This window comes from Bactrocera tryoni, chromosome 5 (genome assembly GCF_016617805.1).
Source record: "Bactrocera tryoni isolate S06 chromosome 5, CSIRO_BtryS06_freeze2, whole genome shotgun sequence".
Classification (NCBI taxonomy): Eukaryota; Metazoa; Arthropoda; class Insecta; order Diptera; family Tephritidae; genus Bactrocera; species Bactrocera tryoni.
In genome coordinates, this window is record NC_052503.1 from 2,485,356 (window position 1) to 2,499,201 (window position 13,846).

Sequence of the window (13,846 nt, forward strand, 5' to 3'; positions counted from 1 at the left end):
AGTCGGGTAGACACACGAACTCATCTTCCCAACCGATTGGTAATTATAACCCGTTATGTAAAGGAAATTATTATACCCAGGGCAACATGTTGGCTTGTCTTATATACTTTTCGAAAGAACTTACCAAGTGTAGCTGGGTATAATAACCTGCCATCTCTCAACACTGTAGCGTTATGAACTTTGAAGTGCGGCATTGGCATTTTGTCAACATTGATCTATCTCAGTTACTGCCATAATCAATAAACCACGCAAATCAAATAACCTGTGAGAATGCAAGCAAACCGCAGAGCTATGCGCATAGTCGCACTTGCAATTTGCTAATATCTCTATATTGGTATATGGTACATGGGTATCATAACCGGCATACCGATATTTGATATTCCTGTTAGTGGTATTCCATAGCTAGCCAGTCAATATCAAGCAAGGTGTGAGGGAAACGATGTGAGAATTTTGAGCGACTAAAGCGTGTGCAGACTAATAATGTGAAACAAATGAACAATCACTCAATACTTACTATATTGCACATTACATTTCCGAAGTTCCTCCTATATTAAAGAGGTCGTCAAATTTGTATCCAATTCATTATCTTAACAGTAATTCTTCAATACCATAAATGTTTTAAATGTTATTCTCTTTTATTTCCATAAATTATCTTAAACCGACTTTAGTGCTGGTTGCAGTTATCAAGTTAAGCATTTTATTTTTAATTAATGAATTTCACTGTTCTGTTATCTTTGTTCAACGCGTTTTTGTGCTTGAGCAGTTGAGTCATAGATAATCAGCTTTCAAGTTGCACTTTCATGCGAAATAAATAAATTTATAAATATCTCTTATCAGTTGAGAAAGGTTTTGGTCCAAACAAAACATATTTTTCATTTAAACGGAAAGGAATTCAAGGAAGTGAAATGTTATTATCAGTATAGTAAGGGTTTCACATACTATTGCCTCGCCAAAAATAACGGTTTCTTAAGAGGAAACACTTTTCCGTATATTTAACGAAAACTACAATACATTTACAGATTATATGATCTACGATAAGGAAAGACTAAGGCGGAACCGAACACTGTTTAAATGCTGCTCCTTAGTTGCAGGGGCGGATGCAGAATAGAAATTTTTTTGGGGGAGGGGTTATTATATAGTTTGTTGTTTTTTGTTTTACTTTAAAAGGGACCTAAATCTTGGCCATTAGTCTCTTCAAGTCTTATCACGTATCATTCTTTTGAGAATCCCTAAAACCCAGTTGAGGCGAAATAATTCGAAGCTCAATTCTTACCATTTTGATACCGTTCTCATTGATTTGTGACATGCAAAATCATTGTAAGCCCGCCCGTCACAGAATTTTCACATATCCAAAAAGATATGACATACTGTCTCACACTTGCATGTAGTATTTTTAGATTGTCCGCTATCAGAAACTCAGAAGGACACACCAGAAACCTAATAAAAGATAAATAAGTAGGTTGCCTTTTATATTATATTTAAATTTTGAGGGTCGAAAATCTCCTTATTGTTTTTCAAAATATTCTCCATTAAGAACTAATTCTCAAAGCATTTTTGCAACTGTGATTCAGATATCTCCAAAACATGCCTTTTGAACGCGTCAGCCGAATAAAAAGAAGTAATTTGATGTCAAATCAGGACCATACGGAGGATGACTCATCAAATCGATTTTTTGAGTCTCAAATATGGAGTTGCTTGAGTCACTTGGGTGACAGCTAACATTGTCGTGATGAAGAGTGATCCGTTTTCGGCGGTTGGTTCTCCTGATTTCATGAACGACAACTTGCAAACAAATGATTGTATACCACTCAGAATTTACTGTTCTGCGTTGTTCCAGTGCTATGGTTGCGACATATCTAGTTTTTCCAAAAAAAAAACAGGCAACCATTTGTCTGGAAGCGCTTCGTGCGCGATCAACTTTTGTTGGGAACCCCATACAGTCGACTGGTGCTTACTTTTGGGCTCATAGGGGTGAATCAACGATTCATTCAGAGACTTGTTTCGAAGCGCCACTATCGTATTTTGTTAACATTTCGCTCGACCCATCAACACTAGCCTTGACAAATTGTGTGGCATAAAACATGAAGAAATAATTTTTGTCGTATACTAGTTCTAGTAATGCCTCGATAGGTCGCATGACGATCTTGAAATATCGCACAGCATCAATAGTTTCTGGAACAACAAATGATTTGGAACGACTTTCCTGAAATTCTTTTGAATTCATCATTCCATCGATAAACACTGTTCCTTGATGGAGCTTCATCGCCAAAAAAGGAATTAATTTCATTGATGGATTGTTGCTGGATAATCTGCGTCGAAAGTAGTAAAAAATAATTGCGCAAAAATCTTCTTGATTTAATAGGTACCATTAAGAATAAGAATAAGAAGTTATACAACACAAATATCGCTTAGTTTTCAATACGTTCTGAGTATGCATACCATCAAAAATATCAATATTTAAAATTGTAAATTTCCAGATTGCAACACTAGTGTTGCCATATCCTTAAATATAAAAGGCAACCTACGTATAAATGATCAGCATGACGAGCGGAGTCAATGAAATGTTGTTCAGATCGTACGAGTGTAGCATGTGGCTGCCATACAAACTGAAATGTCAAAATCAAGAAAATGATCTTTTTATATTCTATTTTGCTATAAAAATGCACCTACGATATGGGAGTTATAACATCGTTGTACCCGACGTTAATGTTTTCTCTTATATTCTTCTTTTTTTGAATGTCCACTGCGATCACCTTCTTCGAGGCTTACGTTGCCTGAACGGAACTTACCAAACCTCTTATGACAGTTTGCCCATAGTGTAAAATTTTTGTCAAAAAAAGCATTTCTTCCAATTTCCAAAATACACTAACCTACCTTACTTATTAACCAATAGTCCGATAGCAGTAAAAGTTAAACACGAGTCTTTTGAAGATTGATCTAACTATCATACAATAATACTATTCAGCCTGCCTGACCAAACCCTCACATAAGTAACTACTGCCATGACAATTTCACCAACCAACAATATAAAGTCAGTATAATCAAACTTGTATCAATCACCCTAACCAAAAGATCCCTAATACAACTGATTAATTTGCAAGAATTCAAATTCGAGTTCTCTAGAAATGTCGGTACTTACAGAACAACCGAACAAATAAACATGCATACATACAAATGCACTAAACCTTTGCAAACATGCCAGCTCAGTTTACTTACACACATGCACATGCAGATTTATGTATGTATATGTATATGTAGTAGGCAAATATTAAACAATGCTCAACAAGTCTACAATTTTTAGAAAACAAAAGCACAGTACATATACACATACACATACATAAGTATTGGTGAACTGTCCCAATCGACACCGAACAATTTTCGTAATTGAGATGAATGATTTCCCTTCGAAAAAATTAAGACAACATTAATACAAGGAGGTGTACAAGTGCTGGAGTTGCGAAGGAAAAGAGCAAAACTAGAAAACACTACAAAAGTCCTTAGCCACTTACGGAAATGACCATTGAGCATGGATGACCGGTTGGCTGGCCATTTGTTGTCGTAAAAAGAGACTCGCACGTACACCGACAATTGTTGCAAAACGAACACTCTACTCACTTGTTTTGCGTCTCTATGTGTGTGTGTTTGTGTATGTGAAGAGCTTTTGTTGCTGCTTCGGTTTTTGTTACACATCATTCCAATTACAGTTAGTATGGCGGTATGTACATATGTAGATACATATGTACGAAGCCTTAGTTCCAGGGGCAACAGCTTAAAAACTAGTCATACCCGTAAGTGCAAATTGCAGACAGTCTGAGGATGAAAGTATGCAACCGCGACAACAACAATACACACAACTCGAAGGCATGCCGTCGTAATTCCACACCCTAACAGCGGCCCTTACATGAGAGACTCACTCGGACCATCCCTGGTCGCCGCCGCCCATCGCAACCAATTGTATTAACGTTTGTATGTGCATAACGGTACATACGCACCTAGTATACATGCACCAGCAGTGATATCTTAAGCGAGAGCTCGTCTTAGTTACGAACGAGTCGTAGCGATGGCTTGTAAATTGTACGAACGCAAATCCTCGACCATAAACTGTCTGGCATACCATTGGCTTGTGTAAATAAATTGCTCCTTTTAAGTTGTGGCATGCAACAAGCCGGCTTTTGTTTCACCTTCACCACCACTTTGATGTACTATTTGTTGACGTTGCATGCTAACCTGTTGTTGCCACTAGTACGATGTATATGCATGCAAGTCGGCTAGGAATAAAGAAGTGTAAGTAGTATTTGTGGTTGTTGTTGCTTGGTTATCATCTTGTAAGTCTCCACATGAGCAGTAATTGCAATAAAAATTGTATTTGCAATTGTTAGGCATTAGTGGAAAATTATATACCAATGACCAAAGTCAGAGTCCATCTTAAGGATCACATTGAGCATATCGACTAATTTTGCTGAAAAGAATGAGAGAGAAAGACACGATAGGTCAAGGGACAAACGTCGGAGTCCTGTGTGAATATACGTAAGCTAGTTTTGAAGATGGACCTTAAATTTTGCACACGCTCTTTTCTTATCAAGGAGCTGCTCATTTGTTGGAATCGCCGATAACTGTAGCATACAGCTGTCATACAAACTGATCGATCAAAATCAGGGTAATGATCTTTTTAGACCCTTTTATGCTATAAAAATGCACTTGTGAAGGGTATTTCAGCTTCGGTGCATCCGAAGTTAACTTTTTTTTGTTTTAGAATGTTTTTGATACAATTTTACATCAGTTCGTGTTGTCATGAAAGAAGAAAGAGGAAGGATAGGTTTACAATTACTACGAAAGTTTGACAACTACATATTTCTATAAAGAGAGAGAGAGAGATATTGAGAAATAAATATGAATAATAATACTAAAGATAAAATATTAATAATGTCTGTAGTTTTGACAATTAAGTTCAGTATACTTTGACAAATTTGCATGAAAAGGTGGATAAAATTCAGATGTTTTTTCTGCCAAATTCCGTCAATTGGCTGGCGATTCATGGCTTATTATTGGATAGCTGTCTGTCAGTTGAATATGTTTATCAGAAGGCTATGACTGTCAGATAACTAGCTAACAATGTCAAATAAGTTAAGAAAAAACGACTACAAATTATTACATATTTATTTACGCCATTTTTTGATGGACCCAATGACCCATTAAACTGCTAGAATTAAAAAATATACCCTTTCATATACATTCCTATATATCCACCATATATGAATACATTATCCACATTCTATCTACACACACATCATTTATTATGCAAATCTGTGCCAAGTGTCTCATTTGTTAATGGCCTCAAGTGCTATCAGCTTTAAATGCTCATCATCCTCCAAATTACATCCAACCAACGGCCCTGACCCATATTTGATTCACAATCGCCAGCAAGCGTGTATAAAATAAAAGAGACACTCATATGTACTTTTATGGGAAGGTGAATGCAGATTCAAGCATAGACACAAGCACCCATATGTATATAATTATACATGTGTATGAGAGGATGTACTTAGGTATTATCCAGCGACGAATGTGATAAAAACGTTTTATTTAATTTCGGCCATTTAAATTGAAATTTAATGTACACCTTGTGTATACTAAAATTATAATATATACTTGAAATACTGAAGTACATGCTCATACAAAGGCACAAGTACATACGTATATAATATAAAGTATATATAATATAAATGATTTTAATTTCAAACTGTTAAACAACACAAAATTGGAAAATTCATTGAAAATAGCCCTTGGCTTTGGTCTCAAATTAAAAAATGACGCTAGTTTACTTTCGAAGATACAGATTATTTCGTCTAATATGAAACCAGGTCAGTATCAATATACTATTAAACCGAAATAGAACGTAAGCTAAGATCTACAAAAACATCGGCAATTCGAATAATATTGAAAAGTATTTCTTGATGCGAATGACAACAGTGGTAGCAAAGACAATTCAGTTTCTTTGAACGAAAATTTAACCAAGTTGAGCATTCTTTTCGCAGAGTTCTAGTTCTTCAGATATCAGATAGCAGACACAAATTAACATAGATAGATAGAAATTATAAATTGAGGCTTGTTTTCCGACCTATGGTCTCTTGTGTCCTCCTCTCTATCACACAGACTCATATAGGCTAAGTAATCTGATGAATTCCAGGGTTCTGTTCTGCCGGGTGATATTAAGGCGATATGATCCCTATTCGAAATATAAAATACAGTCCACAAGTATAATCAAGTAAATTGATTACCTTAATTTCATTTGTATAAGCTTCCTTCGTTGATATATGAGTATGTCAATATAGTTAACTTTTTGTTATTATGCTAATGAACAGACAATTCCATTACTCATGACTTTATTTTCCTTAGGATCTGTTTAAGGTATTCTGACACATTTTATGCATAGTACTCACATGTGAAGAACATAATGAAATTATTTGACAGCACACGCATAGATAAAACGAACTCAAAAGGTAATGACTTGTTCTTTAAGAATCTAACTCAAATGAATTATATGAGTAATACCTGTCGCAAGTAAGCTTGGATCCTGTAGGGCGTGTAGAAAATTTGTTGATTAAAATTTATTTAAATTGGTATGTAACAGCACAGACGTTATTTTTCTACTCTTGAAAGCATTTGGAGTTATAAAAAGAAATGCTTGTGAATTCTACCAAAGAAAAAACTTGAAAATCATACGATTTAAATATCTTATCTTGATGACGTCAAACTTGCGATACTTTGAGAGCGCCTCTGTCTGAAAACAAAACTTTTAATCTATGGCATTTCGCAATTAATTTTAGTTCAATATAGTTACAAATCTTGTGAACCTCGTAAAATATAATATGTCTTGTAGGGGGATTAAAAAGACAGCTTGCCAAAATATCTACTGAAGCATTTATAGAAGTAAAGGAAGTGGAGAGAGTTAAAAAAAGCTTGTAACAGTTAGCTCTATATTTGAAAAACTAGAGCAGCTAAAGATATTCAATGTTTTTCGACAGGTTTTGGAACAACACAATGTGGAATAGTTCCCTGGTCACGTTTCGCATATTTAGTGCTTGCGTTTAAACAGGGTTTTGAGGACCCTATAAATATTTCAATTCAAATTGATTTATCAAACGAAAAATTCTTTCCAAACCCTTATTAAACATTAGTCCTCATTCCAGCAGCGCAAAATACACTGTTCACCCACGCGTTCACATATGTCCACCTTCATGAGGATAACTCCTAGCTTGTTGCGGTATTTGCTAACATGTCTAAATATCACCCTGCCCTCCTGCATATCTGGGCAAATAGCACACCGAAATAAACAAAGTCAGCAACTTGACGCTGAGTAATAACCGAGAGCGGAATGCATATGAAAACAGTTAGGAAATTGATGAAAACTGTCGTGACTATGCGAACGGAATTGGTCGGATTCGGCAGATTGACTACGAATGGAGGAAGTAGCGAGCAGGGCAGGAAATGTGAATGAGTGTTTTGATTTGTTTTTTGCTTTTTTGCCACTTTGGCTACATATTGAATTTGGTTTAGACGGGCTATAGCAACCGCACATAACCCCAATAAACAAACTAATAAAACAACATGGCATGTGCAGCGAGCGAGCGAGCTACCAAAGAAGCAAAAATACTTGCAAACGCAATGGAAACGCCGTGCGTCAAGTAACAAAGAAACGCACGCTGGAAAAACAAATTAGAGCAAGTGCGCTCGAATATCAGGTATTTTCACAGCAGAGACGAACGAAAGCTGAAGATAGCGGTCGCTAAATCAAAAACTGTGTCCAGAATAACGCAGAGGAGGCTGGGCGCGTGTGCGTGCATTCACGAACTGAAGCCAGTGAAGCGCGCGCACGATATCATTTGTTGGCTGAGGTGGGTATCATTGTGCAAATGCGAACTTCCATTTGAAGGTTTCGTAGACAATTTTTATTGCAGAAAGTTGGCCAAATGCAGCGAAGTTATTACTGTTTGTAAGTCAGCACCAAAGCAAGTCACCAAAGTTGCGCAATAACGCAAGTTCAGAGCGAGTGAAATATAAAGTTTGCAGGAGCTACCGCAGCACGCTGGCAGGCAAATCAATTGCGGCACCAAATACAATATTAGTCAAAGCACCAAATATGCAATTAAAATTGCTGTAGCAATATGCAGACTTGCCTGAACTTTGGTAAATATACAGTTGCGGTGGCGGCGGTAGTGGAGCGAGCGGTAGCGCAACAGATACACACACAGCAACGCGTAGCAAAGCAGTGCACTTGTGAGGGAAAGCAGATAACGGCATGTCCATATCAAAGTTACGCAGCCGGCACGCAGTACTGACGCGGCAGGAGCACATTAAAAGTCCTAGTAGTGGCGATAGTGCTGGGGGTGGTGGTGGTAGTTGTCGTACTGCTGCCACCAATCCGAATGCCGTCGATATACATAAAACTGCCAAATCTACAACGCACGCTGCCACCACAAAGCAACTGAATGCTGCCGCAATGAATGCGGTTGCCAGCGCCTCTGCTGCCAACAGCGCTACCGCAATCTCGGCAACTGCGCAACAACAGCAAGCAAATCAACTCACACCGCAAGCTGCACAAACCTACGTACCTCAGACGTCACTGCTGAAAATCGAACCATTTGTTCCTAGTCTAACGACGCGCCTACGCCGCAACTTTGGACGCTCGTATACCACACTGAGCACCACCGAGCCGGGGAATGCAGCAGCTAGTAGTAAACGTAAAGGCGCTAACATCTCAAATCCAGCCAACGCACTCAATGCACCTCTGTTGGGCGCCACCATTGATAGCAAACTCGCCAAAGCAAATGCTGCCAGTACGCGCGCCGCTGTGGCCGCACGTTTGCGACGCAATCCAGTGCGCGCAACAGTCACGCGTCAGCGCTCGAAATCCACCTCTTCGTCCGCCTCCAATCGACCGACAACAGCGCATCGCAATTTATCACCGAATATGCTATTGAATGCTGAACATGGCGGTGCGGCTACAGTTGTATGCGCTGCTAATGGTGGTGGTAGTGACAATAGCAGCGCCAGTGGAAATGGTAACGGTAGTGGCAACAGCAATGCGGCCGTTGTTACATTGCAGCCGAACGGCATTTGTCGTATTACGCGCGCTGTGCACGAGCGTGAAAAGCAACCGGATCGCATTAATTATGATCGACGCGGTCTAAGCGCGATACCGATATTCGAGAATGAAACACAGCTGCGCCTGCTTTCGCTGCAGCATAATCTCATCAATATTTTTCACATACCGAAAGAAGAGCCTTTGCCAGCCCCTCCGCCGCCGATACAACCAGCCGCGGTAACCACAACGATGCATGCTGAAGGTACTCACTCACCGGAAGCACCCACCGATCTAGTTGACAGTGAGCAAAATGCACTTGAAATAACTAACGGCGTATGTTCGCCAAAACCATTGCGTCGTCAAAATGAGCGCGCAGCCGTGGGAAGAATAACCGGCACTGCTGGGAGTACTTCCAGCGCCGGTGGTGCGCGTCTTGCGTTGCGCCCAACTTGCGTGCGACAATTGAATGCGCTAATACCGCCGCCACCCCCACCCACACCACTAGGACAGCTACAACAACAACTGCCACAAGCGGTGCCACATCATCTTTATCAGCAATTGCTGCAACAGCGTTTAGGCGCTGCAAGCAGTACTGTAAACACGCTGAAAAATCTGCACTATAATGCGCCGCTACTGCCGCTGGCGCGCCAACCGACGCCCTGCCGTTTCGCACTGAAACGCTCTAAAAGCTTTGTGTCTAATATACCACGAAATCTGCAAGCCATACAACAAAATCTGCTAAAGACCCAACTGGCGCGTGTCAAGCTGTGCGCCACAGGTGATGATGCGCATTTAAAAAGTTTTGATTCGAGCACCAGCACCAGCGCGCTGACCAACACTACCGATTCGTCGCCTTCCTCCATTTTGGCAACATCGACAACAAACACAAATGGCACCACATTCGCCGGCAGCGACCGAGAAGAGGAAGATCCGCTGCAACAGCTGACCGTTAAGAATAGACAACTGGTAGCATCTTATGGCATGATCTTCCAGCACCTGGTCTTTCTCGATCTATACGACAATCAAATCGAGCGCATAGGCAACTTGGACGGGCTACCCACGCTCTCCGTGTTGTTGCTAGGTAAAAATCGATTGAACGACATCAGCGGTCTCTCCTCGCTGAAACAAACGCTGCGTGTGCTCGACCTGCATGGCAATAAAATTAATAACGTCGCCAACAAGCTCAATTGTCTGCAAGAGCTGAAGTCACTCAATTTGGGTGGCAATTTGTTGCGTCAAATAGGACCGAATGATTTCAGCGGTTTGACGGAATTGCGTGAACTCAATCTGAAGCGCAATAAAATCAAGCGCATCAATGGCTTTCAACATCTCACAGCCTTGGAGCGACTCTGGCTGTGCCACAATGAGCTGCATCGCGTTGACGACATGGCGTCGATTGCTAAAGCAACAAATCTACTTGAAATGACCATAGAGAATAATCCCGTTTCGCTGGCGGGCGACTGTGTCTCCTTCCTTGTAAGCTACTTGCCACGCCTACAAACGCTTAGTCAAATGCCAATTACCGAGCAAGTACGCGCGGCTGCAATGTCTTGGCGACGAAATAAAGAGATTTCGGACACGCATTACGCACACCTCACGCCCGATGCGTATCAGTGCATCAAACGTGAGGAGGTCATATCGAATGCGCGCACCAACTGGGAGTTGCTAAGGTCACAGCAGACGCTACAACAGAGTGCGGCGCTGCAAAGGCAGGCAAAACAGAAATTGCCACAAACTACGTACACGACAGCGCCACGCATTGCGAAGCCCAGCGAGTTGGCGCGCATAAATGAGTCCAATGAGGCGGTGGATGATGCGACCGAGGAAGGTGCTGGCATGCTTGTGGCCACTGGGCTGGATGCAGAATTACAAGAGTTTATTAAATTGCCGCCCATACAGCAGCAAGAACAACAACAACAAGAACACAGACAGCGAGTGGAACCACAACAGACGCAGAAACACGCACGCGCGTACAGCCAACAAAATCAGGGCAGACATCAATAACTAAGCCTAATCCGGCTGATAGAGGACCGCTTCCGCCGACACCTCTCTTGACAAAGGCGCATAATGTAGAGCCACCGCCGCCGCATAATGTGAGCAACGATGTCAAGCACAGCGAAGGCAAAAGCAACAATGTTGACATGTACAACAGCAGCAGCAACAACAACAACAACCTTAACAGTGCGCGCTTTTCTGGCTCGTCGGGTTCGAGTTTGGGACCCAATGTACACTCCTCATCCAGCTGCTTCAGCTCGGACAATGAGGATTCCGCCGAGTTAACGGCACAACAACGCGTTACGCACACACATAAATACCAAAAGACAGCACGACAGAAACAGCAACAACGACGGCGCGGCAACAACAACAATGAATATAGGACTGACAATGCAGTAGGGCGGAGAAAAATTGATGCGAAGCAAAAGGCAGGCGATTTGACGACAACAAATGAGTCAGGCCATGCCGATGCTGTTGGGGCAGCGGCTAAAACAGTCAATGGCGGGGCGGTGGCGCATGAACAACTAGCTACTGTAAACAGCGACCTAGTGACCAAGGTAGGCGGAGAGTTGCAAGCGGACGAAATTACCGCAAAGCAAAGGCTAGCAACAAATGATGACAATGCAAGCGATGCTCAGCCGTTACCAACACAGCCACCAATGCACGCGGCGGCGGCAGAAAATGGCACGGCAAAGGCTGGTGAGTCCATCAGTCAGACGGAGAGTAACTCACCAGCACTGACGCCTAGCCGCGCCAATTCTAATGCTCACAAAACAGTGATGCCACAACAAAAAGCTACCAGCGCAACAACAACAGCTACTAGTATTACCACTTCAGTTGTAAGCTCAGCCACAGCACAAATTACAAACCACGGTGGCTTACTAAGTTTAGGCTTTAAAGAGCAAGCGAACACCGCTGCTGTCCAGCCGCCGCCACAACAAACAAATGGCGCAGCGTCGGGTTTTGTAGGCGCAACGACGCGCACACCATGCCGCCGTCTAACGAGGTCACAGACAATCGTGGGCGCCAGCAGTGGTGGCACAAATAACTGTCCAGCCACCGTAGCTAATAACGGAAATGAGGCGTGTGCCGGCAGGCGCACAGCTAATAATGGCAGCAAAACTGCCACAAACGTCACGTCGACGCCGTGCAATGGTCAGGCGTCTGCACAGCCGACTGTCACTTGTATAGTGGCGCCACCGCCAATCAACTCTAGCAACAACAACAACACGGCAGGCGGCCAACGCGCGCCGGTTGCCAACAAAACGGAACGTGAGACGCGTGAGCGTGAACGTGAACGCGAACGCGAGCAAGGCGGAGACTATCTCATCGAGATTTGCGGTCGCTACCTGAATGTGTACGGCCAAGGCGCTTTGCGCTACATCGACAAACAGTGGAATGCAGCGAAAGCGCAGGATGTGCACACGCTCAATTTTAGCTACATCAATTTCAACAATATCGCCGCCACCGTGCTGGCGCGCATCAAGTCACGCTTCCCAAATGCCGAAAATTTCGTTTTCCGCGAAACGAATATCGAGTTTATCGGCCAGCTGAATGCATTAGGCGAACTGCAAGGCATCAGTGCGCTCACCATCGATCCGGAGGGAAATGCAATTACCACAAAGGATTTGTGGCGTGAATACGCCATTTATCGACTGTCGCACTGGGGGCTTAAGCTGATCAATGGTGTTGCGGTCACGGAGGCGGACATCGAGGCGTCCAATGCGCTGTATGAGGGTCTGTCCGATTTGGTGTTGTGGGCAATGCCGCCGTCCATGCTGCAGCCGCTGCTGGCACGTTTGCGGCTAGACGAAACATGTACGGCCAGCAAAATGTCGCCTAAAGAGTGGCTAATGAAGCCGGAAAACAAATCACTGCGCCTTGTTGTTGGCAAAGAGGCGTTACAATGGAAAAAGCCCAACACCGGCGCCACTACTACTACTAATACCAATAACGGCGGCAACAATGTCAACGGTATTAGTGGCCAGCATCAACAGCCAATGCCTTATGCCGTGAGCGATTCCAGCGTAGGCGTCGCTACTAATGCCAACATCAATACGCTTAGTATGCGCGAACGCGGACGCTTGCACTTTGCCACCATGCTGGAGAACACTGTGAACGCTGTGGAGAAAGTGCATATGCTGGAAACGTTGTGGCCAAGCATGCTCTTGGACATTGTACGCAACGCTCTGCTCGATTACTCGCACCTCGACGAATATTTACACAGTGTAATCAACGAAATCATGAAGTGACAAACACAAAGCGCTTGCATTGCTAGGTGCCACGCGGACCGTAGGCGTCCTTTGTGTGGGCCTATACTCGTGAGAAGAGGCGCCGGTAGCAGAAATTATTGGCGCTTGTTTTTCGTGTTCATTTGCTGGCAATGTTACCCCGTGTTTGGCAATACAATAATACTAGGATTACTCGCAGCGAATATAGATTTAACGAAGACACCTTTATATGTAGATTAGCTAATGGTATAAGAAAACGCGATGCACTTATACAAATTTACATACGAGTACATATGTAGTTAATAATGTATGTAGTTGAATAAAATTTGTAGCTCAATTTATAAAGTAATAATAAAGCATTGATATGAAAGCAAAATACAACTCAAAAAATTCAAAATTATAATGAAACTTTGTTCAGAATTTGCATAATTAAGGATGAAATTAAGATACTTCAGACAGTTCCTTAATTTTGATAATTAACATATTATGGACGTAAGGGAAATTTTGCTAATTGACGTAATTAAAAGTACAGTAT

At 42.1% G+C, this 13,846-nt stretch overlaps 1 protein-coding gene across 1 annotated transcript; it reads left to right on the forward strand.

Moving 5' to 3' along the window:
* The first annotated feature begins 8,299 nt into the window (after positions 1–8,299).
* Positions 8,300–13,570, forward strand: LOC120778049. Its single transcript, XM_040109725.1, is given in 2 exon segments — positions 8,300–11,039; positions 11,042–13,570. Coding segments are annotated over 2 exon segments (5,031 nt in total). The 3' UTR covers positions 13,333–13,570.
* Positions 13,571–13,846: the final 276 nt, after the last annotated feature.